Source organism: Leiobunum rupestre, chromosome 7 (genome assembly GCF_980474605.1).
Source record: "Leiobunum rupestre chromosome 7, qqLeiRupe1.1.hap1, whole genome shotgun sequence".
NCBI lineage: Eukaryota > Metazoa > Arthropoda > Arachnida > Opiliones > Sclerosomatidae > Leiobunum > Leiobunum rupestre.
The window spans coordinates 30,552,741-30,575,510 of NC_143390.1; the positions used below are offsets into that span (position 1 = coordinate 30,552,741).

Genomic DNA, 22,770 nt, shown 5'->3' on the forward strand with positions numbered 1-22,770 from the left:
TTCCTCCATTTTTAGTCTTACACGAGCCTAGTATAGGCAAGGGTAAGCTTGGTGGAGAGAAGTATTCTGGAGTGGAAAAGTCGGGCGCCACCTGCGGCTTTGTAAAATTCCCATCATGCACTTTTTGGTCGGACGTCATCAAGCCAGAATGATGGCAGATAAAGCTGACGTCCGACCAAAAACCGGGGTAGTCTGGGTGATTCTAACAGCAATAGACGGGAAAGGACGTTCTTATTACCGCTATGGGATTTTCCACTCCAGAATACTTCCCTCCTCCAAGGGGTAGGACTCATGTGACCGGCACAGTTTTCGCCGCCGCCGCCGCCGTTGACTGGTAACGGCCAAGGTTCTTACAAGCGGCACTATAAGGTTGGCTTTTGTAAGAGGGGCGCGAAGGTAAATTTCTAAAGTCGCGCGGGATGGGGGAAGATAGCTATGATTCCCCTAGTCTGGGGACGGGGCTGGCGAGAAATAAAGAAACAAGATGCCGCAACAGAGGCAGAGGTTAAAGTAACTGCGCAGGCGCGAGTACATAAAGACAAATCCCATTTTCCACGTTTCCACCTTGAGATTTTAGTAGCCCAATTTGGCTATATGTAGGCCATATAGTGGATTTTATTTCCAATTCTCTAAGTATTTCATTTATAAAACAACGTCAGCTTTTAGTTGCATTTTTAGGAAGCGTAATAGAACATTATAATTGTTTTTAAACATTTTTTTAAATAGAGCTAAGGGAAATAATTTTTATTTGTTTTTTTGTTGGGCGGTATTTAACAAAAGTTACTGCCGGCCAGCCGTCTTAAGGTTTCATTCTGCAATTCAATTTCCTACAAACAGAATGGCATTTTCCAAATGTGCCTAATTAATTTTAGGTAAAGTTGTAAATTACAATAAGTTTCAACCACTTTTTACTTTTTAAATATATTTGCTTATAGGTTTTTTCATCATTTTCTTTTGAATGGCAACTGCCTTAATTGCTTTGTTAGTACTGGTACACAAATCTCTAGGCCTTTGCTTTGAATTAAGCAGTTTATAATTGGTTAAGCTTTTTGAACATTAAATGACGGTAAAATATAATTTTTCAATTTTATAAACATGCATGCCCCATTGCTTAATTATTTGGTTAAATGTTTACTAATTTTTCTATAGCTATGCCCCCCAAAAAATGTGCTGTATTTGATTGTCGGAATTATTTCAAATCAAATACAGAAATATCATCTCATAGATTCCCTTCCGAGGAAAATTTAAGGGCAATATGGTTAGCAAGATGTGAAGCCTGAAGGGTGCAATGTTATGAAAAATATAAATCCAAAATATGGTAGGGTATGTTCTGAACATTTTTCTCCAGAAGATTTTGAAAGAGATCTCAGAGCTGAGCTATTTAATGAAAAAACCAAGAGGAGGTTAAAAATTAATGCCATTCCAACTTTAAAACTTCCATCAATTGAAGTAAATGAAACTGTAAGTGAGTCAAGCGATATTAGCGTATCAAACACCCCAAAAATGGATTTAATAGTTACTAATGAAAAATAAAGTCATTATATTCATGTACAAGCGTTTTCAATTTTATTTGATGTATCCCATATTTATATAGTGATTTTATAAATAGAAATTTACCAAATATATTTTCAATATTTTTTCTATTTACATAACTATATAAATATATATTTTATAAATTTCTATTTATATAATAACTATATAAATATATATTTTATAAATTTCTATTTATATAATAACTATATAAATATATATTTTATAAATTTCTATTTATATAATAACTATTTTATACATTTCTAGTTATATAATAACTATATTTTATACATTTCTAGTTATATAATAACTATATTTTATACATTTCTAGTTATATAATAACTATATTTTATACATTTCTAGTTATATAATAACTATATTTTATACATTTCTAGTTATATAATAACTATATTTTATAAATTTCTATTTATATAATAACTATATTTTATAAATTTCAATTTATATAATAACTATATTTTATAAATTTCTATTTATATAATAAATATAAAATAACTACACAAATATATTTCATAAATTTATATTTCTACAATAAATATAAAATAACTATATAAATATATTTTAAAAATTTATATTTATATAAAAATAACTATATAAATAAATATTTGTTTATACCATTTTTAAAGTTATTATATAAATTGAAATATATCAAATATATTTATGTAGTGATAATATTTAATTACATGTTGAAAATAATAATAATAAAAATTTGCAATAACGCGAGAAAGTACTCGAGACCTTTTACATGTGATTTTATAGTGCCGCTTGTAATAACCTTGGCTACCAGCTGATTTTTTCGAACACGTGACAATGAAAGACTGACAACGATCAAGACCAACGTAACTACCCTGTAAATCGCTCGCTTGAAAATCGGACCAGTGACGTCATTGGCCCGAAAGAGAGCTACATTTTTCTCTCCGTTTCGACTTTCTCTCCGAAATGCTGTTCCAGAGATGCGCCCCCGTTGGGTAACGGCATTCAACCAAATTTGTAGGAATTCGTAACAAAAGCGACCGCATCGCCATCTATAGCTCTCTTTCGCCAGCTCTCTAGCGCGCTAGATCCGTTTCTTTTTCGGGGTTCCCCCTCTTTCGGCGCCGGGATGTCCAGTTGTTGGGACAACGATAAAATTAAAATTCAGGGAAAAAAATAGTCCAGGCGCTGCGTTCCTCGTATTATCTTCTCGTACGACGAGGACGTAAAATGTATTATAATAATAATAATACCCAAGGCACCACCTTAGGCCTAAGTCATCGAGAACGATTCCAAGCCACGATGTAAAATATATTATCGTACGATGTAAAATGTATTATCGTACGATGTAAAATGTATTATCGTATGATGTAAAATGTATTATCGTACGATGTAAAATGTATTATCGTACGATGTAAAATGTATTATCGTACGAGAACGATGTTTGCCGTTGCTGGGCTCGTTAGAACTGGGGGCGCGCTCCGAAGGAGTTGGGGGTAGGTTGCGATAATATGAGAGGAGGGGGGGGGGGCGTGGGGTCAAATTAAATATTAATCCATATCAGTGTTGGGCATTTTCGTCAAAGAGCCACTCACGCTCACGTCTTTTTGGGCGGTAAAATTTTCGCTCCTCTCTTTCCGCTCTTTTTTGAGAGGTATTATTTTCGCTCCTCTCTTTCCGCTCTTTTTCGAGCGGTAAAATTGGTGCTTCACTCACTTTTGTTTGGCGCTCTTTTAAAAAGATATTTTACCGCTCATTTTCGCTCATAATAACAAATCCGCTCACAATGAGAGGAGCGATGCCCAACACTGATCCATATCCTGGCACGATGTAAAATGTATTATCGTACGAGAACGATGTAAGCCGTTGCTGGGCTGGTTAGAACTGAGGGGGGGGGGGGGGCGCTCCGAAGAGTTGGGAGTAATTAAGTTGCGAGAATAGGAGAGGAGGGGGGCATGGGGGTTAAATTGAATATTAATCCGTACCCTGGCCAAATTGGGCTACTATGGGTACGCTGTTGCGGGAAAAAAGCATTGGGTAGGTGGCGATTTATACATAGGACTTATTGCATATTGGTGCACGAAATCAGAAAGTTACGCGAAAGTTATAACGAAAGTTCAACAAACATGTTTATTTGGAAAATTTAATTTTTACTGGGGCCTGCAAAATATTACAAAGGCTACAAAGAACACCATTACGGTGATGTATATTCGGCCTAATAAAATGTCATCTGCCTCTTCTTCCATTTCTCGAGCTGATCTCCTATCGTCGGATACCATTTGGCGCTCCAAATCTGTGTCTTCCCACTCCATCATACGTTGGCCTAATAAAATATCGTCTTGTTCCTCTTCTTCCATTTCTTGAGCCAATCTCATATCACCTGATAGAGCTGCGTCCATGATTTCAAAAGCCATATCATCATAGTCTTCTACGTAATCAAACATACTGCTAGGTAAAGAATGATGGTGATTAATTTTCTTGTAAATCTGCATATTTTTTCGGACTTACTTGTATCCTTCCATCTTTTCTTAGCTGACTGCTGAGCTTCACGTTCACTTTAACTGTACATACCACGGGATTACTTTTCATCTCCAGTATTCACCCCCCCCCCCCCGGGAATCCCTTTTAATCTCCACGATTTTCACCACCCCCCAGGTGCCAGACCGACTGGTGCCAGTGGATTTCACGTGGTTTGAAAAATTTTGTGGGCTATTGTAATAGGCCTTTTTATAAAGTAACATTGGCCTTCTTGTTTTAATGTTGCTGCTGCGTCACGGGTGACGTATCGATGACGTTTTACTACGAAAAGCTCTGGATATAAGAGTAGATTCGAAGAGGCACCCTGTTTTGAAGCATAAATTGAACTGAACTTCTACTTGTTTCGTGACGAATGAGCTACATTAAAACAAGTTCAGCAAACGTAGCTTATTTTATAGAAAGGTTAGTAAAATCTCCCAAGCGACCCCTTTCTTTTATTTTTGAGCCTAGCTATATTTTGGCGAGTGGCGCCTCGGCTTGTACGTTATCCCTCCCCCCCCCCCCCCCCCTTTTCACGATTTTTCTGAAAAAAGGGTCCTCCCCGAGAGAGTATATCCTGATAATTGCACATTTCTAGCAGCTATAGTTTTTAAGAAAAACGCCTGGGCCGATCAAATTAAGACACCCTGTATATATATATATACAGGGTGTCTTGTTATTTATGATTCCCCCCCCCCCTTTTTTGACCAAGTGAGACTCAAGAGGACTCGTGAGAAAATATTCCGTCATCTCCTGTGAGAAGGACCGTCAAAGTTTTGAGAAGTGATAATTCTTACTGTCAAGGGAAGAATTCTATGAATTTTGACGCGCCCTTGCGTTTCGTCAGGGCCACGTCACCTATCACGGGCTGTCGCGCGCGGGAGGTTTAAGTTGTAGAAAATGGCGGATCAAAATTCAATTTAAAATAATTATTAATTTTTTTTAAAAACATTCTGACAGGCTCTTTGCAATAGGCCCATGTTTTATCGTTTAAATTTAAATATTAAATTAATATTTTAAATTGTTTTGATAGAAATAAAGGAATCTCCAGAGTTAACTAATTCATTAAAGTTGTGGTTTTGGTGGATAAAACATTCTTCAGTTACTAAGAATAGATGTTTAATATCAGTATATTAGTGAGATATGTTTCTGAACAGAGTTATCTTTATCAAAGCTCTTGTCACATCTTTATCACGAAAGTACCTTATAAAGAGTCAGACAGTACATAATGGACGTTGTGACCGTGAAATATATATACATATATAATATATTGGACCCTATGGACACCTTGTTTTTTTTCATCAGCTCATATCTTCGTGAAAAAGTGTTCTTTTCCAATGAAACTAATTTCGTTGAACATTTTAGACAGCACTCTACATCTTTCTCATTGAAACTTTTTTCTAGCACCTACCGGTGAAAACATATTTTTCACACTAGAAATAATACCCTCTACTGCAACTCTATCTCTGGCAGTTTCGGAAAAAATACATAGTCAGAGCAATTCAAAACATCCGGTATATTTTACAAAAATTAAAGTCTCAATAAAGCTTACAACTACAATGCAAAAAATCCTATTTCAATTACAGTTTTCGTTATCAGGATTTTTTTAACGCTTTTCAATATTTAAGAATAAACATGGCACAATTTTATAGTACATTAATAACGCAAACAAAAGGTAAGTCTCTTACGTTTATAATTTTTTAAAATGATTCCACCGCATATTAATTGTATACCTTAAGTCTTTCCGGATTTTTGTTCAATGGTACGCTAAAATAAATGTGACGTAATACTTTAGCACCAAACATGGTATAAAAATCGTCCTTTAATAAAACCTACATTACATTCAATTACATTTGTGATTTGACATTATTTCAAATATTGCTTAATTTGGGTAAAACACAATTTTGTCATAATAACACATTTTGGTGTCGATTAATTATAATTATTATACTTATCATTGATGTGCGTGTCTTTTCTCTTGCGAAGTAAATATTGTTAGTATACTTCATTACAAGTACAAGATAGAAAATATAGTAGGCATTATCTAACCTGGAAATTTTAATGTGAATAGCAAAGTAATGAATAATATTTATTTCGGATCCATGTGTTGTAAAATTAAAAATGTCATAAACATTTTAAAAGTGCACGTACAAAAATCGATTAAAAAGAAGTAATTTCCAAAATCAAGATTAAAATTAACAACAAGAGAGAACCATATAATTAATATGAAATAAATTTTTTTGATCGTCATAACAATGTCAGCCTCCGCACGTATTCCCAAAGGTGTAAATCCCGGTTTTCAAATTTCTCCAATTTCAAACGGTAATCGACAGTCAAAGAGGAAAACATCAGTGCCGTTTGTAAGAACCTTGGACAGGGCCGCCTTATCCATAAGGCAGACTAGGCAAAGTGCCTAGGGCCTATAATAGGGAATACGAAGGTCCGAAAAGTTGGTAAATGAGAGATTTTTGCCTAAAGCCTACGGAAAGGCTAAAACGGCCCTGCATCTAGCCTGTAAAAGAGATAACTTAGTTTAAAGGTTTGCAGCTAAAGCACGATTTTACATTAAGGTTCGCGCAATTTCGTGGACATTAATAAAGTTTTTCATCTTCATCTTGCTGGATTTTCTTAATAAATATATATGCCCAAACGATGGCTCATACGTTTCTATAAACAGCCTGTTAAAATCCTCAACCCAGAGTTAGTGATTGAGAAACCTACCGGTTTCTGAAAAAAGCCCTACCATCAGTAGTAGTAGGATTCTACTACCCATGACTGTTTTTGTCACCTGTCCGGGCTTGTGCTGTAAGGCAGAATGATGAGACCACCGGTATAGTAGGCCGCCTTGATTGCGCTTGGAACACCGGTTTATAAATTCCTGACAAACTGTAAAAAATTATTATAAAAGTTGCAATTTAAGGGAAGGTAATTTTGTTGTATTTACCGTGGCGCACCCTAAAGGACGTGCTTTTCAATATTTGTAGAAAAGTGAGAAACAAAACATTTATCTTTTATCATGGCAGATGGCGCGGTATTACTCAAGTAGTATATTTCAAAACGTGGATTTTATAGGCCTATTTAATTTCACAAAACTCTTTTACTGTGCAATAGTGGTTTTTATTCATTTCTTTAAAAAAAATTCACGGTAACTAATTATAATAATTATAAAATCTCTCGGGGCCTATTTGACACCGATCGGTAATCTCTATCTCAATGGGTTTTCAAACCTGTTAATTTTCCCCGGTGGCCTTCCTACTAGTTAGTTTTAAAATAACATACTTTTACAAAATATGACCAATCAAAGGTTACTATAACTTCAAACTCTTTAGTTACACTTTTAGTCTTACCTTTATTCTGGACAGACCCGACAAAAGAGAGGGGAAGCCAGTACAAATTACCGGGGTCCGCGCAGCCAGTGGGCCCAGGTTCGATCAAACGAGGTATGCTTCTCCCAGGTATAATTATCTCCAGTAGTCATGGCTCTTTAGGGGGCCCGAAATCATTATTTTCCGGGGCCCAGGCCCTGTTTCCCGAACTTCGAGATGATTTGAGAACGAACAACATTCAGATAATAAAAGGCTTTTTCAAACAATAGTGGGAATAAACATACTGTGAAGTCGCTTTTAGTGGAAAAATATAGAAGGAAACTTTCAAGGGTACTGTTCAATGTATTTATTTCGTTAAACTGTGAGCCAAGCCTCATAAATATACAGGAAAAAACTTGTGAAAAAAGTATTATTTAATCGTCTTGCATCCTTAGACGGAATTCTCGGTGTCGTGATTCCACGATCCTTTCCCTGATCGTTTCTTTTTCAAAAAACTGACGGAATAAAGGAAAAATCAATGCGATAGGTTTTTACACCGATTAAGCTGAAGATGGCGCCATATAACTCTAGGACTGCTTTGCCGCTTCTCTAACCTCATGCATGTTTTGTGGCACGTTCCATTTAAAGAGAAGCGCCATCTTCATCGTAGTGGGTGTAAAATTGTCCCTCATTTGTGGGAGCTTGGTTTGGTTCAAATTACACGTTTGTCACTACACGTTTCAGCAAAGGCGGCGCCGGGATTTTTTGGTCAGTTAGGCAAAGAAAGTCGGCCCCCTATTTCTATTATTTCTTTAGAAGGATTTTGGGGCAACGTTTTTATTTCATTCCCAAAATTTCAATAAGTCTTTCTAAAAAGTAACTTGGCCTTATTGTTTAAATGTTTCTTTTGCGTCACTGCCTCTTACAAGTCTAGAGTCGCGAAGAATTTCGGATTTTCTAGTGCGTATGCTAGGAGTATTCGCGACCAAAATCTATCGCTACGCCCCCTTTGATTTGCCATTTAAACCTAGATTAATTAATTTTTCCTCGGGTTTATTCGTAAATTTGACTTAATAAATAATGATACTTGCATTTTAATATAATTTTTGCATCGTTTGCTTATATTTTGATAAATTTATTTAAGAAAAAACGTTCTTATGACTTTTTAATTTGTCTGTAGCACACGCTAGATCATAGGCACTGCCTCTGAGAAGCTAGCGCCGTTACGCCACTTAGACTCGTTTCGGTCGCGAATACCTAAGACATTTTAAATTTCTATTTTTTGTTCAATTTATTTTATATAAACATGTATTTCTATGCTTCCTGTAACAAATTTCAGCATATTTTTTTTAATTTAAAAGTTAACCCCAAAACGTTTTCGCGAATTTAAATTTTTTTGTTCCCCATTGGTAGGATTTGAGTGCCCGCTTTAAAAATTCAAGGTAGGCTGTGAAATACTGCTACTGCTTTTCACTTTACCGTAGTAAGACGTGATTTTTCACTCCTTTTGAGGGGTTTCGTTAGATCGGAGCTGAAGTCCAAAAGGTACAGTTTACCCTCTTTAGTACCACAGGCACCCCGATGGGACTGATGGTGGTGGCTGTTGTCTTGAATTCTGATTGAAGTTAAGGTGTCTTCGCATATCTTCCAAGGAAATAATTGGTGCATTTTTCATTGAATATTTATGTTTACTAATCGCATATATAACAGAATTACTCATAAGTATGTCCCTGTATAAAATTTCCATAGAAAAATTCATTGAAACCTTTTTTCACACGGAACATACAACTAGCAGTGGACCGTAAATGAACAATAGACGCGTCAATAAAACATCTTCAAGGAAATCGCCAAGATTCCATTATTTCAACCAGCACCCAATAAACAGTAACTTACAGGAAGATGTTTTATCGAATCACCTATTAATATATTTCTTGTGCGATTGAAAGTGTTATCATGGAAACACGAGGTGCAGATAGGAAACGGAAGTTAGTAAAGCGGATTTTAAAAAATTGGCCGAATTATTTGCTCGTTTCTGGTTTGAACTCTATACTTAAAGGGACACGGAATCGATTGAAAAATTCGGGATGAATTTCAGGTTGCCCCTTTTCTTCTTTCACGTTGCTCAGACTTAATTTCCCGCTCCCAAAAAACACGTGATTCTTTAGAAACACTTTCAAAATTCAAACCAGAAACGCGTTAAGAATTCGGCCCATTCTTTAAAATCCGCGTTACTAACTTTCATTTCCTATATGTACAGTTGATGACGCGTTTTACGTCACGGAGTTGAAAATAGCGTAATTTACGTCATATCCCGAGATTAAGGTTTCGTTAAAGAAAATATCTTTATGGCATACAAGTGAGTTATTATGTCATTATGACCTGTTTACCTGCGTCGAAAAAGTGGGTTGATTTATGCTGTAAAGACAATCCCATATGTGAAGTTGACCAGTGTCGGTAACGGATACGAACGAAGAGGCTCTAGATGACATCCAACACGAGTCTATTACGTAGTCAGTACTGGCACTGCAAAAGTAGACTTGTAAGTCTAATGTTGAAAAATATTTGTTTATCTGAATATTGTTTAGGCGGTGAGCATTTTAGAATATTAGTGAGATTTTTTTCAACAGTTCTCAGTGTTAATCTAAAATTTTCTTCACTTATATTAATAATATGTTTAGATAATAAGAACTACCAATGGACTGAATGCAAGGAATGATAAAACATGGAAAAAGGTAGAAATTTTCATAATGTAAGAGGCAGATAAAGCTAAATCCTAAAGGAATTTAAAGGAATTAGAGAACTTAACCGTTACCCAGATCGAAAGACTTTCGAGAATGAGTAAAATACGCGAAACTCGGACCAAATAGATCTTCAAGTCAAAATACAAATGAAACCGGTTCGGCGGTCTACCGTTGGAAATTCTAGCTATTTTCTATACTTTTTAATTTGTTTGAATAATAAACGGTACCAGAAGAAAATAGGGGAAGTACGTATCTGTAGCTTTGAGCCGTAGAAGTCGTCGTGTGACCCACGAAAACGCCTTTTTACGCATAATAAACCAAACTGAAAAAGTAGTTCTACTTTTGTTTTGATTCAACACGGCTATAATCGACGAAAGCAAATACGCCTTAACTCAAATAGCAGAGAATGAGAAGGGCAATATGTTACAATTGTTCAATTTAAGAAAAATGACTTTTTAAACGATGTATTCATCCGCGATTTCCCGCCAAACCGTTTTGGCGCGAAAATTCGTGAAAAGTGACGCCTTTCCAAAGCTGACTAGAAGCGTACTTCCCCCTATTTTCTTCTGACGGTACCCAAATATAAATGGTCCAAAATCATCTCACACAAAGGAATTTTCAAGCATCCGCGAACTCGATAACGCAACCGCAGCCAATGAAATTGCGGACCGTTGGTACGTTTAGTCCAGAGATCCTACAGTAAAACAAAGATGGGCACTATCATATCTTTTTTGAATCTGATACTTTTTTTGATTCATTTCAGAAATATACCTTATAATTATATCAATTTTGATACGATTTTTAACCAAAATATTAAATACAAATTGATTGGTATTGATTCCACCGATTTTTACTAATAGAAAAATTGATCGGAATAGTGATAGTCGCTTTATATTAAAAAAATTGAGAGGAAAAAAATTGATCGATTAAAGTTATTCATCTTTGATTTGAAAATGATATTGAAACTTTGCGGGTTTAAAAAAAAATTGATCCTGATAGTGATATTGGCGCCATCTAAATGATTTGAGAGGTAAATTATAGATAGGATAAATGTACACATCTTGTTTCTGACGCATTGTTCATTTCCACCCCCTCCCCTCACTGCCGTATGACATAATGGGGGCTGACAAAAAAGGGGTAAGCTCGTGGTCTTGTTGGTGCTCTGTCTGTCTCAGTCTTTTTTTTTTACAAAAAAATGACTTTGAATCACGTTAAAAGGTTCAAGGTTCAAGGTTTTATTGTAACTCGTACATACGTACGCGTTATCCTAAGCACGGCCAACTGTGATCTTGCGCTATAGATTAAAGTTGGCCGTGTCCTAAAAAAGGCGCCAGCTACAGTGATTGCTGATTGGTTGTTTAGAAATATCGATATCATCACGTGGGCTTGGGGGTTAGCCGAGAGCATCGGAACTCTGCATCTTTCGGGTAAAGTGTACACAAATTGTAGAAATTTCTTTAGGGCGCTGTAAATAAAACTAAAACCAAACCAAACCATACATTATTCGCGAGATTAGGATGCGTGGCTCGCACTGCGATTGGAAAGCCTACCATTTAAAAGTCGTTTGACGCGTTTCAAATTTAGAATTTTTGTTTAAAAAGGTAAACATTATTTTCATAAGTTATAACTTACTACTTGATATTTAACTTTAAGGGCTTTAGATAAAAATTGATAGGGATTTGATAGTGGTGCTTTCTAAAGATTTTTGAAAGGTAAAACAATCCATTAGGTAGGAAGTACTAAGATTTGATTGTAATTTTATTTTTAAACTTTGTGGGTTTTTAAAAAAGATTGATCGGGTATTGAGGTATTGATAGAAAATTTGATCGGAATAGTGATAGTGGCGCTATATTAAAAAATTTGAGAGGGAAAAAATGATCGATTTAAGTTATCCATCTTTTATTTGAAAATGATATTGAAACGTTACGGGGTTTTAAAAAATATTGATCGTGATAGTGATATTGGCGCCATCTTGATGATTTTGAGAGGTAAAAAGATAGATAGGCAAAACATGTGCCCATCTTTGAGTAAAAGAGACGCAAAAGCCCATTCCCCCCCCCGTATTGAACGGGTGGGGCGCATTTGGCCGACTGCTCATTTGGCCACCTACTCATTTGACCGCCTGCTCATTTGTCCGCCTGCTCATTTGACCGCCTACTCATTTGACCGACTGCTCATTTGGCCGACTGCTCATTTGGCCGACTGCTCATTTGGCCGACGGCTCATATTTGACCGACTGCTCATTTGGCCGACGGCTCATTTGGCCGACTGCTCATTTGGCCGACGGCTCATATTTGACCGACTGCTCATTTGGCCGACGGCTCATTTGACCACCTACTCATTTGACCGACTGCTCATTTGGTCGACTGCTCATTTGGCCGCCTGCTCATTTGACCGAATACTCATTTGACCGACTGCTCATTTGGCCGACTGCTCATTTGGCCGACTGCTCATTTGGCCGACGGCTCATATTTGACCGACTGCTCATTTGGCCGACGGCTCATTTGGCCGCCTGCTCATTTGGCCGCCTGCTCATTTGACCGCCTACTCATTTGACCGACTGCTCATTTGGCCGACTGCTCATTTGGCCGACTGCTCATTTGGCCGACGGCTCATATTTGACCGACGGCTCATTTGGTCGACTGCTCATTTGGCCGACTGCTCATTTGGCCGACGGCTCATATTTGACCGACTGCTCATTTGGCCGACGGCTCATTTGGCCGACTGCTCATTTGGCCGCCTGCTCATTTGACCACCTACTCATTTGACCGACTGCTCATTTGGCCGACTGCTCATTTGGTCGACTGCTCATTTGGCCGCCTGCTCATTTGACCGAATACTCATTTGACCGACTGCTCATTTGGCCGACTGCTCATTTGGCCGACGGCTCATATTTGACCGACGGCTCATTTGGCCGACGGCTTATTTGGTCGACTGCTCATTTGGCCGACTGCTCATTTGGCCGACGGCTCATATTTGACCGACTGCTCATTTGGCCGACGGCTCATTTGGCCGACTGCTCATTTGGCCGCCTGCTCATTTGACCACCTACTCATTTGACCGACTGCTCATTTGGCCGACTGCTCATTTGGTCGACTGCTCATTTGGCCGCCTGCTCATTTGACCGAATACTCATTTGACCGACTGCTCATTTGGCCGACTGCTCATTTGGCCGACGGCTCATATTTGACCGACTGCTCATTTGGCCGACGGCTCATTTGGCCGCCTGCTCATTTGGCCGCCTGCTCATTTGACCGCCTACTCATTTGACCGACTGCTCATTTGGCCGACTGCTCATTTGGCCGACTGCTCATTTGGCCGACGGCTCATATTTGACCGACGGCTCATTTGGCCGACTGCTCATTTGGCCGACTGCTCATTTGGCCGACGGCTCATATTTGGGCCAAGGCTCATATTTGGCCGACGACTCATTTGGCCGACGGCTCATTTGATCGACGGATCATTTGACCGACGGCTCATTTGTCCGACTGCACATTTGACCAACTGCTCAGCCTGTCCTATACTATGTCTTTAAAGTTAGGTTGACTTAAAGAACGGGCAATGTATTCTAAGTATTGGCGCCTGACGGCGCCGGGAACTCACTTCGCTCGAGCGCTAGGGGGCGGGACCACCACCCCCCAGCCCCCCGTTCTTTATAACCAAGTCGGGCCGCCTAAAACGCGACCTAGAGGACAGTACCTAGCCAAACGCACCTAGTATCGTCCAACTGGCAAATGAGCAGTCGGCCAAACGAGCAATCGGCTGAATGAACAGTCGGCAAAATGCACTGTCCATTTGGCTGACTTTTCAGTCGGACAAATGCGCAGTCGGCCAAAAGGACAGTCGGCGTAACGTGTATTTTGTTTTCGGCTAAATGAGAAGTCGGACAAACGAAATTATCCCTATGGGACTCTGTGTTTGAGCGTCGCAAGTATGATAGTTCGCGCGTAGGAAGTATACCCGTTTGCGAGCATCAAGTATACGCGTTTGCGAGCATCAAATAAACACGTTTGCGAGCATCAAGTATAGATGTTTGCGAGCATCAAGTATAAGCGTTTGCGAGCATCAAGTATACACGTTTGCGAGCATCAAGTATACGCGTTTGCGAGCATCAAGTGTACGCGTTTGCGAGCATCAAGTATACGCGTTTGCGAGCATCAAGTATACGCGTTTGCGAGCATCAAGTATACGCGTTTGCGAGCATCAAGTGTACACGTTTGCGAGCATCAATTATACGCGTTTGCGAGCATCAAGTATACACGTTTGCGAGCATCAAGTATAGACGTTTGCGAGCATCAAGTATACGCGTTTGCGAGCATCAAATAAACACGTTTGCGAGCATCAAGTATATGCGTTTGCGAGCATCAAATAAACACGTTTGCGAGCATCAAGTATAGACGTTTGCGAGCATCAAGTATACGCGTTTGCGAGCATCAAATAAACACGTTTGCGAGCATCAAGTATAGACGTTTGCGAGCATCAAGTATACGCGTTTGCGAGCATCAAATAAACACGTTTGCGAGCATCAAGTATAGACGTTTGCGAGCATCAAATAAACACGTTTGCGAGCATCAATTATACGCGTTTGCGAGCATCAAGTATAGACGTTTTCGAGCATCAATTATACGCGTTTGCGAGCATCAAGTATACGCGTTTGCGAGCATCAAATAAACACGTTTGCGAGCATCAAGTATACACGTTTGCGAGCATCAAGTATACGCGTTTGCGAGCATCAAGTATACAAGTTCGCGCGTATGAAGTACAAAGTATGCTCGTTTGCGTTAAGTATGCTAGCTTGTGAGACAAAAGTATGAAAGGTACACTAAAGTGTGAAGTAAGAATTTTGTTCGGTTGGCGTGCCATACAATTAATCGAGGAATGCCCTCTGGTGGCAAGTGCAGGTACTCATCAAGTTTCCTTTCTATATTTAACACTATAGATTCAAAATAACAACGCAAAACCGCAATTACAAAAAAAAATCAGTTGGCCGTGGTTTGCATACACTGTTAATTTCATTACCCGCCGTTACCAGCGTTCAGGGTTGGCAATTTTTTTATTTAAAAAAAGTCAAATAAATCGAGTTTTTTTATTTAAATCGGATTTTTATTGATTTTTATGATTTTAACTAAAATTTCAAAGTTTTATATAATTTAGTACCATAATTTTACCTAAAATAAATATGTTTTAATTTTTAAAGATATGTATAATGAATTTATTTAATTTAAGCTAAAAATCATATAGAAGTTTTTATTTTTTAAAACCTATTTTGGTACTTAACAAATAAAATTCGGCGGAATCTCCACCTACAGGTAGAATCCAATGAAACATTAGGCGGGAAGTACAAGAAAGATTATATTTAAACCTAAATTATAGCAATTGGCGAGGTTTTTTCTTTTTCAAAAATACTATATAAAAATTGATTTAAATCAAGCTGATTTAAATCAGCCAACCCTGCCAGCGTTGGTATCGCTCAAGTTGGAATTAACGTTTTGGAGGTATGGGATTTTAGCATTACGGAATAGCCGGTCTCCGCCTCTCTTTTACTGTAGGATCTCTGGTTTAATCGCTTCTTTCATCAAGAGATTGTATGGCGTCACTCAGAAAGGTGAAAAGGTCGGCGGATAGGATGAGGTTTCCAAGTAAATTAATGTGTTTTTAGTTTTCTAATTGTAAAAAAGCTTGCATCTTTAAACCTGTCTTTGCTAGGAAATGCTTGGGTTCCGCGCCAAAAAAAGTCGTAGTGCTATGTTATGAAAAAATTTTCTTAATACAAAGTACGAACTGAAAACGCAGTACCAGACGTCGTATAATTATAGGACTTTTCGATAATTTCGAGAGCATTTTTGGGGCATACTATAACTTTAAGCACGTACTATATAGTACCCTTTTTTCGATAATTCGTTATTGGTGTACTATAAAATCAATAATTTGGTGGTCGAAGGGCGGATCTCAATTTTTTTAACGTTTACTTCTTTAAAAAATGCAGCAACGAACCACATTCAGAATTTCTACGTTAGATTTTCCGGCAAACATGCTGAGACGTCGACGTCATCTCGTCACACGTGCAGTGGCGTAGCGAGGGGGGGAGGGAAACCGTCCGGACGCCGGTGGTTAGGGGGGCTTCAAAGGAGCGCCCAAAGTATTAAAATGGATTTCGTTTAGAAACAAGGAATATAACTTCGCGATGGGGGCAGTCTGGGGGGGCGCGCAAATTTAGGTGTTTTGCCCTGGGTGCCAAACATCCTCGCTACTCCACTGCACAGGAGTCGAATTGTGTAAGATCAAGTGACTCACAGACTTTTGGGATTCAAATTTCGAGGGGCTGACCACTCCCCGTAATCGGTGTACAAGCCTGTAGCTTTGACTGGACTAAAATGATTACGTAAGTGAGTACAGATTTAGCACTACCAAAGGCTGTACTCATCTTCATATTTATGTAATCGGTGTACACATTTTCAGAGAGTGGTTAGCCCCTCGTCAAATTTTAATTTCCCGCCGAATGTTTTGGGTACTATAATTGGGACTTTGCAACATGACGTAGATAATACGACACTCATGTAAAAGCATACCATAGCCAAAAGTACGGCATGACGTCATGCTGCCAAGTTCCTATTTTTATTTACGAAATGTTAAGTTTGTAAGAATCTCCAATGGACTGCAATGTAAAGAGTAATAAAATACGCGAATATGTAGAATAGTCCATAATGAAAGATACCCTTTTTTGTTCCTTTTCATTCTACCAATTCGCGTATTTTATCACCCTATTTTTATTACTTAGTCTTTGGAACGACAATTTGACTCTGGAAATCTGGCACTAGTTATACCAGGAATCCATAACGCTACTTGGAATGAATAACGGATTTGATTCCCCGCCGTTGTGGCGGAACATAGCAGGCGGAGCTTATAAGCCGACAGTGTTAGCTCCCGATCCTCCCATAAAACCATGTGACTAGTGTGTAGTTTGCTCTGTCATCTGCTTGCTATTTAGGTTCTTTGGCAGAGGTGTAGGCTATAAAGTACTGATAGACCAAAATATGAATAATAAAAAGTTATAAAAGAACTTAAAAAACGTTGGAAAACAGTATTAATTGAGAAAGTTGTTTCGGAAGTCAACATCAGCCTTGGAAATAACGGTGGTCAGGTGGTCAAAGACCAGTTAATTAATTGCTCAGACCAGTTTATTTATTCAAAATTTGAGGGGTCACTGGTCACCGTGTCCAGTTTATTAATTCGAAATAATAACAAAAAACAGAAGGTGACCAGTTTAATAATTCCAAATAATGGGAGATGACCTATTAATCCAAGGTTTATATCAATTTCTATGTACAGCGACTCCGCTTACTACCGCCGCGGCCACACGTCGTGGTTTTATGTAGAGTCCATTCGCTCGCATCCCTCGAACGAGTTGAACTGTCTAACCCCCCTTTGGCCTCAAACCCTCAATCATGGACTCTAAATTAAATGCCTCAATCCTCTAGTCTCACTTCCCCCCGAGTACGCTAGGCTACCTGGCTACGCGGTAACGGACCGGGGACTCTGGAGTTACGGGGCCTAGAGAAAGAGAGATAATAGAGTGTTGTCGTCTTATACGATTTTGAAAACTTGTAACGTCACAGCTGTAGTGTTAATAGTGGCCGCCATGACAGTTACCGTTTTTTATCAATAGGCAAATTACAACGGTGACGTCGCAGGGTTTCAGACGACAACACTCTATACGGTAAATTACGAGGGTCTTAGTAGTCTTAGGTGAGATAGTACTATATTGTACTATTCATGTGGTACTCATAAAATAAAGTTAACTATTTTGAATACGTGTAAAGTTAATGTTACCAACATAATCTAACTTCTAAACATTTAGTATAGGTTTTTTTAGGCTTATAAATGACATTGGAACATTTTATATAAGACCAGTTTAATAATTCATAAGCTAGGGGGTCACTGGTCGTAAGGACCAGTTTAATAATTCATATGTTAGGGGGCCACTGGTCATAAGGACCAGTTTACAAAAAATCCTTATTTCCAAGGCTGGTCAACATATGCGTTATGGATTCCTGGTTATAGTAAATACGCCCAGCGTAATCTCTGTCTGGCACCGCTGCGCAGTACAGCAGCGCCATTTTTAACTTTAATTTCTCTAAAGATAATAGAGAACTCCGTACCAAGAATGTATTTATTTATACTCAGGGAGACTATCGACGGACACGTTGAGCCCCTAATCCCGTCACACTAAGGGGGGGGGGGGGAAAGGAGGCGGTCTTATTTTTTGCGTCCTCGCAGCAGCGTTAATCGCGTCGAAAAACGTAATTTTTAAGAACCAATGAGATTGCAGTATTATTTGATTTTATTAAAGCGGAGGAGCATACCGGGGGGGGGGGGGCAACGGGTGGAATTAGAGAAACGCTAAAAATAATCTCGTCATATTCATTCTCCCTGAGTATAAATAAATACATTCTTGTCCGTACCCTAAATTCGAATTCTGAGCGCTTTTTGGTTGGCGGTTTGTAACGAGGCATTTACCCACTTCCGGCACGTGATCTCCGAAAAATTGGCCTCCATCGGTCGCTGTTTTGTTCTATGACGGCCAACTTTGATGCTAATGTTTTCGGAGTTCCGGCAGGAAATGGGTAAATGCTATTGGACTACGCGCGAGGCGGTTATTTCGAATCTTGGGTACGAGGTTTATATTATCTTTGATTTCGCCAAGTTCGGTTGATTATAATTAAGAAAAATTTGCAAATAACGTACGAAAATGATAAAATGGGTGAATCCCTAACTTCTTCTGACCAAATCTGTGAAGAATGAAAAGTAATGGCAAAGAAAGATTTTAAAATAATTGAAAAATTTCTTAAGTTATATACCTTGCAGGAAGAGTCCCCGCCAGTGAGAAAGATTTTCGGGACCACCGGGTTTCTTTGCAAGGAATAAATAGGGCCTACATGGCCATTGTTATAAACAGATGTTATTTTATCACCAGATTGGCCTTTGGCTTTGCGATTTCCAGCTATGACTATGCCTTCTTCAGTTCCTACCATAAATCTGGTTGGCTGTATACAAATAATACAATGATGGAAAATATGAATAACTTGAAGCCTTTGTCCTTGTATAATATTAGCTGTACCATTGTTGGTTCATATTCTAAACAAGTTCCACCACAGGCTTTATCCAATGAAGGAATGTGATCAACCATTTTATCCGTGTCAAGAATCAAGGTTTCTACACACTCTTTCAAGTTCCTTGTGTCCCACCATATCATGCGACCATCTGATGATGTTGAAAAGCACTCTGAGCTACCTTTGGTTTGAAGCCATAAAGCTCCGTAAACTGGATCACTGTGACTTATTTCAGCTGGAGAAGATTCAACTGGAAGTGGACCTTTCCTTTGATCCCAAATTACTGAATTGAGAAGTAAAAGTTATTTACTACAATTTAACAATAGGCAAAAAAAATATTTAATACTTATTTGCCCATTATAACATCCACCAAGTAAAATATTCAAATCTTTTGGACAATATTCCAAACACACAAGTGGTGATCTTGGCCTTATTTCCGCTTTTGGCTGAATTGGAATTTCTATTTCCCAAATATTTGTAACATCAGCACCACAGAATGCTCGGAAATATTAATATGAAATACCCATATCCCAAATGTACGAATGTACTGGTTCCAGTGGCAATGCAGCGAAGAATTCAAAATTGCAATGAGCCACAGCGAGTTTCCCACGGTCATCAGAGCACCAAGATATTTTAGATACAGAGTGATTGAAAGTACCAGGAGGTTTAAGGACGGTGACTGTTTTAACATTTGATTCGTCAATAACATCCTCATCGAGATCGAATTCCTCGTCCATTAAGGTAAGATTATCATTTTCATATTTTACATCTTCGGTGGGAAAATATGCCTCGCAGAGTTCGATTGCTACATTTTGCTTGATACAGCTCTCCATAACCTTTTTTTTAAATTAAATTAAACTTTTCAGTATTAATGAAAATTGTATAATTTTTTTAATTAATTCATAAGATAATTTTTATTGATTACATTAGCTAATTGCACTACTACTTTCGGAAAGTTTTCATTTTTTTCAATTTTTTTCCGAAATCTAATTTTTTGGTCTTCATCATCAGGATTGATATCTTTAGGCCAACCTCCTTCTTTATGATTCATACCGCGTGATACCATATTGGTACTCTCAGTGTACACCTATAAAATATATTTAAAGTTAAATGCTTCAAAATATTTCATTAAGGCCTACTACATACTTATTCGGTTTACTCTGTTTCTCACTGGAAGTTGGCTGCGTGCATAGCATATGTGTCTTGCAGCGAGCCAGCTTCCAGTGAAAGACAGACTAAACCGAATAACTATGTAGTCGGCCTTTAATGAAATTATTGGTACTTCGTGAGCTGATATCTGAGAACCACATTGAGTTCCAGTATCCATCACTTTAAAAACTTCCCAATTTTCCATGAGAGATTCATCAGGCAAAATGTCAACAATCAATTCTGCCGCTTTATAATTGAGTTTATGATAACGTGGTACATCATTAGCCATTTTGGGCTTTACATAATTATACTGAAAATCCATTTTAAGAAAAATTTATTTGTATTTAGACGTAAAACCAGAGATCCGAAATAGCTGTTTATTAAAGCTTCGTTTCTATGACAACGTTGTCAAGCCTTGGGCTGTCAAAATCAGTATTTCGATAACTAGCGCCTTCTATGAAAGAATGTTATTTTGTCAGAAAATTATTAATGATTACATTATGTAAAACTATTCCCATTTGCAGAAAATTTTTTAATTTAGTTTAAAATTATATTTTTAATCAATTTTGCTCCATTGATAGTGTGAGTATATTATGGCGTAAGCACCTGTTAAATATTTCGTTTCCCTTACGTAAGATGGCGCGTGTGTATCTGTGTAATGAAAACTATTCAAGTTTGCATAATCTGTATATAAACTGGCGATACTGATGTTGAGTCATATGAAAGCTTATTCTTGTAGACGTGTATTATTACGCTGTCATTATTAAGATAGATATCGGCTCACGTGAATAATTAAAGACTATTTCGTGCTCAAGAGAAATTTTTTTAAATTCTTAAACGTTTTTCTAAATCCAAGGTCTTTGGTATCTCTAAATTTCCCACATTATTTGTCTACAAAATTTCACACTTATCAGATTTGCCCGAAGCTGGTGTAAAATTGCCCAATTAAATTTCGGATATTTACACTTTAAAATCTTTAATTTGACTTATTAAACGTGTTCGAATTTTTAACGTATAAGTATTTGGAAAAGCTTATGTAGATATTACTACATATAGATACTAAAATTTACCCTATCTCACCCTTTGGGTCCAATACCAAGTAGCCTATACAGGGTGCTTTTTAATCGGACAAGCGATCTATTTAAAAAATTATTATAGTTAGAAATTGGAAATTTTTATAGTGGAGTTAGTATAGCGGGATACACCGCTCGGTGAAATTTTGTAGAATTCTGTAAATGTTTTTCACAATTTTCAAAAACCCATTTTTTACCTCTAGGTGTTAGATAAAAAATGTAATTGAGAGATTGGTAGAGCGTCATCGAAAAGTGAAGAATATCGATGTCAAGTGTAGATAAATATGCATGTTTTAAATTGGAAGACATTTTCTTATATAAACTTTATTTCCAAAAAACACAACATTTTAATTTTTACAAAATGGTTTTGTTGAAAAAAATACGTTGCCGAAAAATGTGAAAACATTTTCAGAAAACGTAGAAATTTTACTATTTTTTTCATAAACGAGTTTTACTACGACCATAAGTAACATAATAACAATAAGTATGACAATTAACGAGATTTACAACCAAACTGATTTTCATAGTTATTGCGTAATCAAGATGTTTTATCACCACAGAGCCCTCTAGTGTCTAAAATATGTGAGACTTCCGCTAAGCCGAAATATCTGGTTTCCGATAGATAGGCGGAATATTAGGCTAAAATGATAAAAATTAAAAAAGTTTTTCTCGGCGCCACGAGCTCATGTTTTTTTATCACGCATGATTCGCACGCGGGCTTCAAAACAAAGCCAAAGCCCATCGCGACTCCAGAGCACCTCCGATATTAGGCTTAAATTTTTATCAAAAAGTAGTCATCCAAAACGGTAAGTCGTGAGTCCAAGTCACAGCTTGAAGAGAGTATCAGTGCCGAAAAAAGGTTCGGTTAGAAAATTAGCATTAAAGCAATAGGAAGTGTCATACTTATTGTTATTATGTTATTTATGCTACGACCTAAATCTGCTCTTGCTGCAGCACAGCCTACGACGACGTTATGTATCAAAATAAGCAGGCATGGCGTTCCAAAAACGAAGTATTGGTTGTACATTATCATACTGCTCAAAGTCCAATTTGGAAAACTGTTAAAATAAAAATCTTAGTATTTACCTAAAAAGTAGTATTAAGTCGTTCCTAGCTCAAGTGTGCACTCGACAACAACTGAAAGTTTATTTTAGCTTGAGTGACTTGTCAGTTTTCCAAGTCGTGTTTTTTCGTGGAAAATTGGTCTTTTTCCATCAAACCAACGATATTCTTACCTTTTCAATGACGCTCTGCAAATTTCTCATTGAAATTTTTGATCTATAGCATCTACTGGTGAAAATTTGGTTTTTGAAAATTGTGAAAAACATTTACAGAATTCGACGAAATTACACTG

The 22,770-nt window shown here is 37.7% G+C and overlaps 1 protein-coding gene across 1 annotated transcript; it reads right to left on the reverse strand.

The window, feature by feature from the left end:
• Positions 1–7,705: 7,705 nt before the first annotated feature.
• Positions 7,706–20,804, reverse strand: LOC149936028 (dynein intermediate chain 3, ciliary-like). Its single transcript, XM_090180939.1, has 10 exons — positions 20,477–20,804; positions 20,120–20,281; positions 19,718–20,030; positions 19,541–19,654; positions 19,203–19,477; positions 18,943–19,128; positions 18,830–18,873; positions 9,731–9,866; positions 8,823–8,987; positions 7,706–7,858 (listed from the first exon to the last, which is right to left on the reverse strand). The coding sequence occupies exons 1-10, from the start codon at positions 20,663–20,665 to the stop codon at positions 7,778–7,780; spliced, it is 1,665 nt and encodes a 554-aa protein (XP_090037065.1). The 5' UTR covers positions 20,666–20,804; the 3' UTR covers positions 7,706–7,777.
• Positions 20,805–22,770: the final 1,966 nt, after the last annotated feature.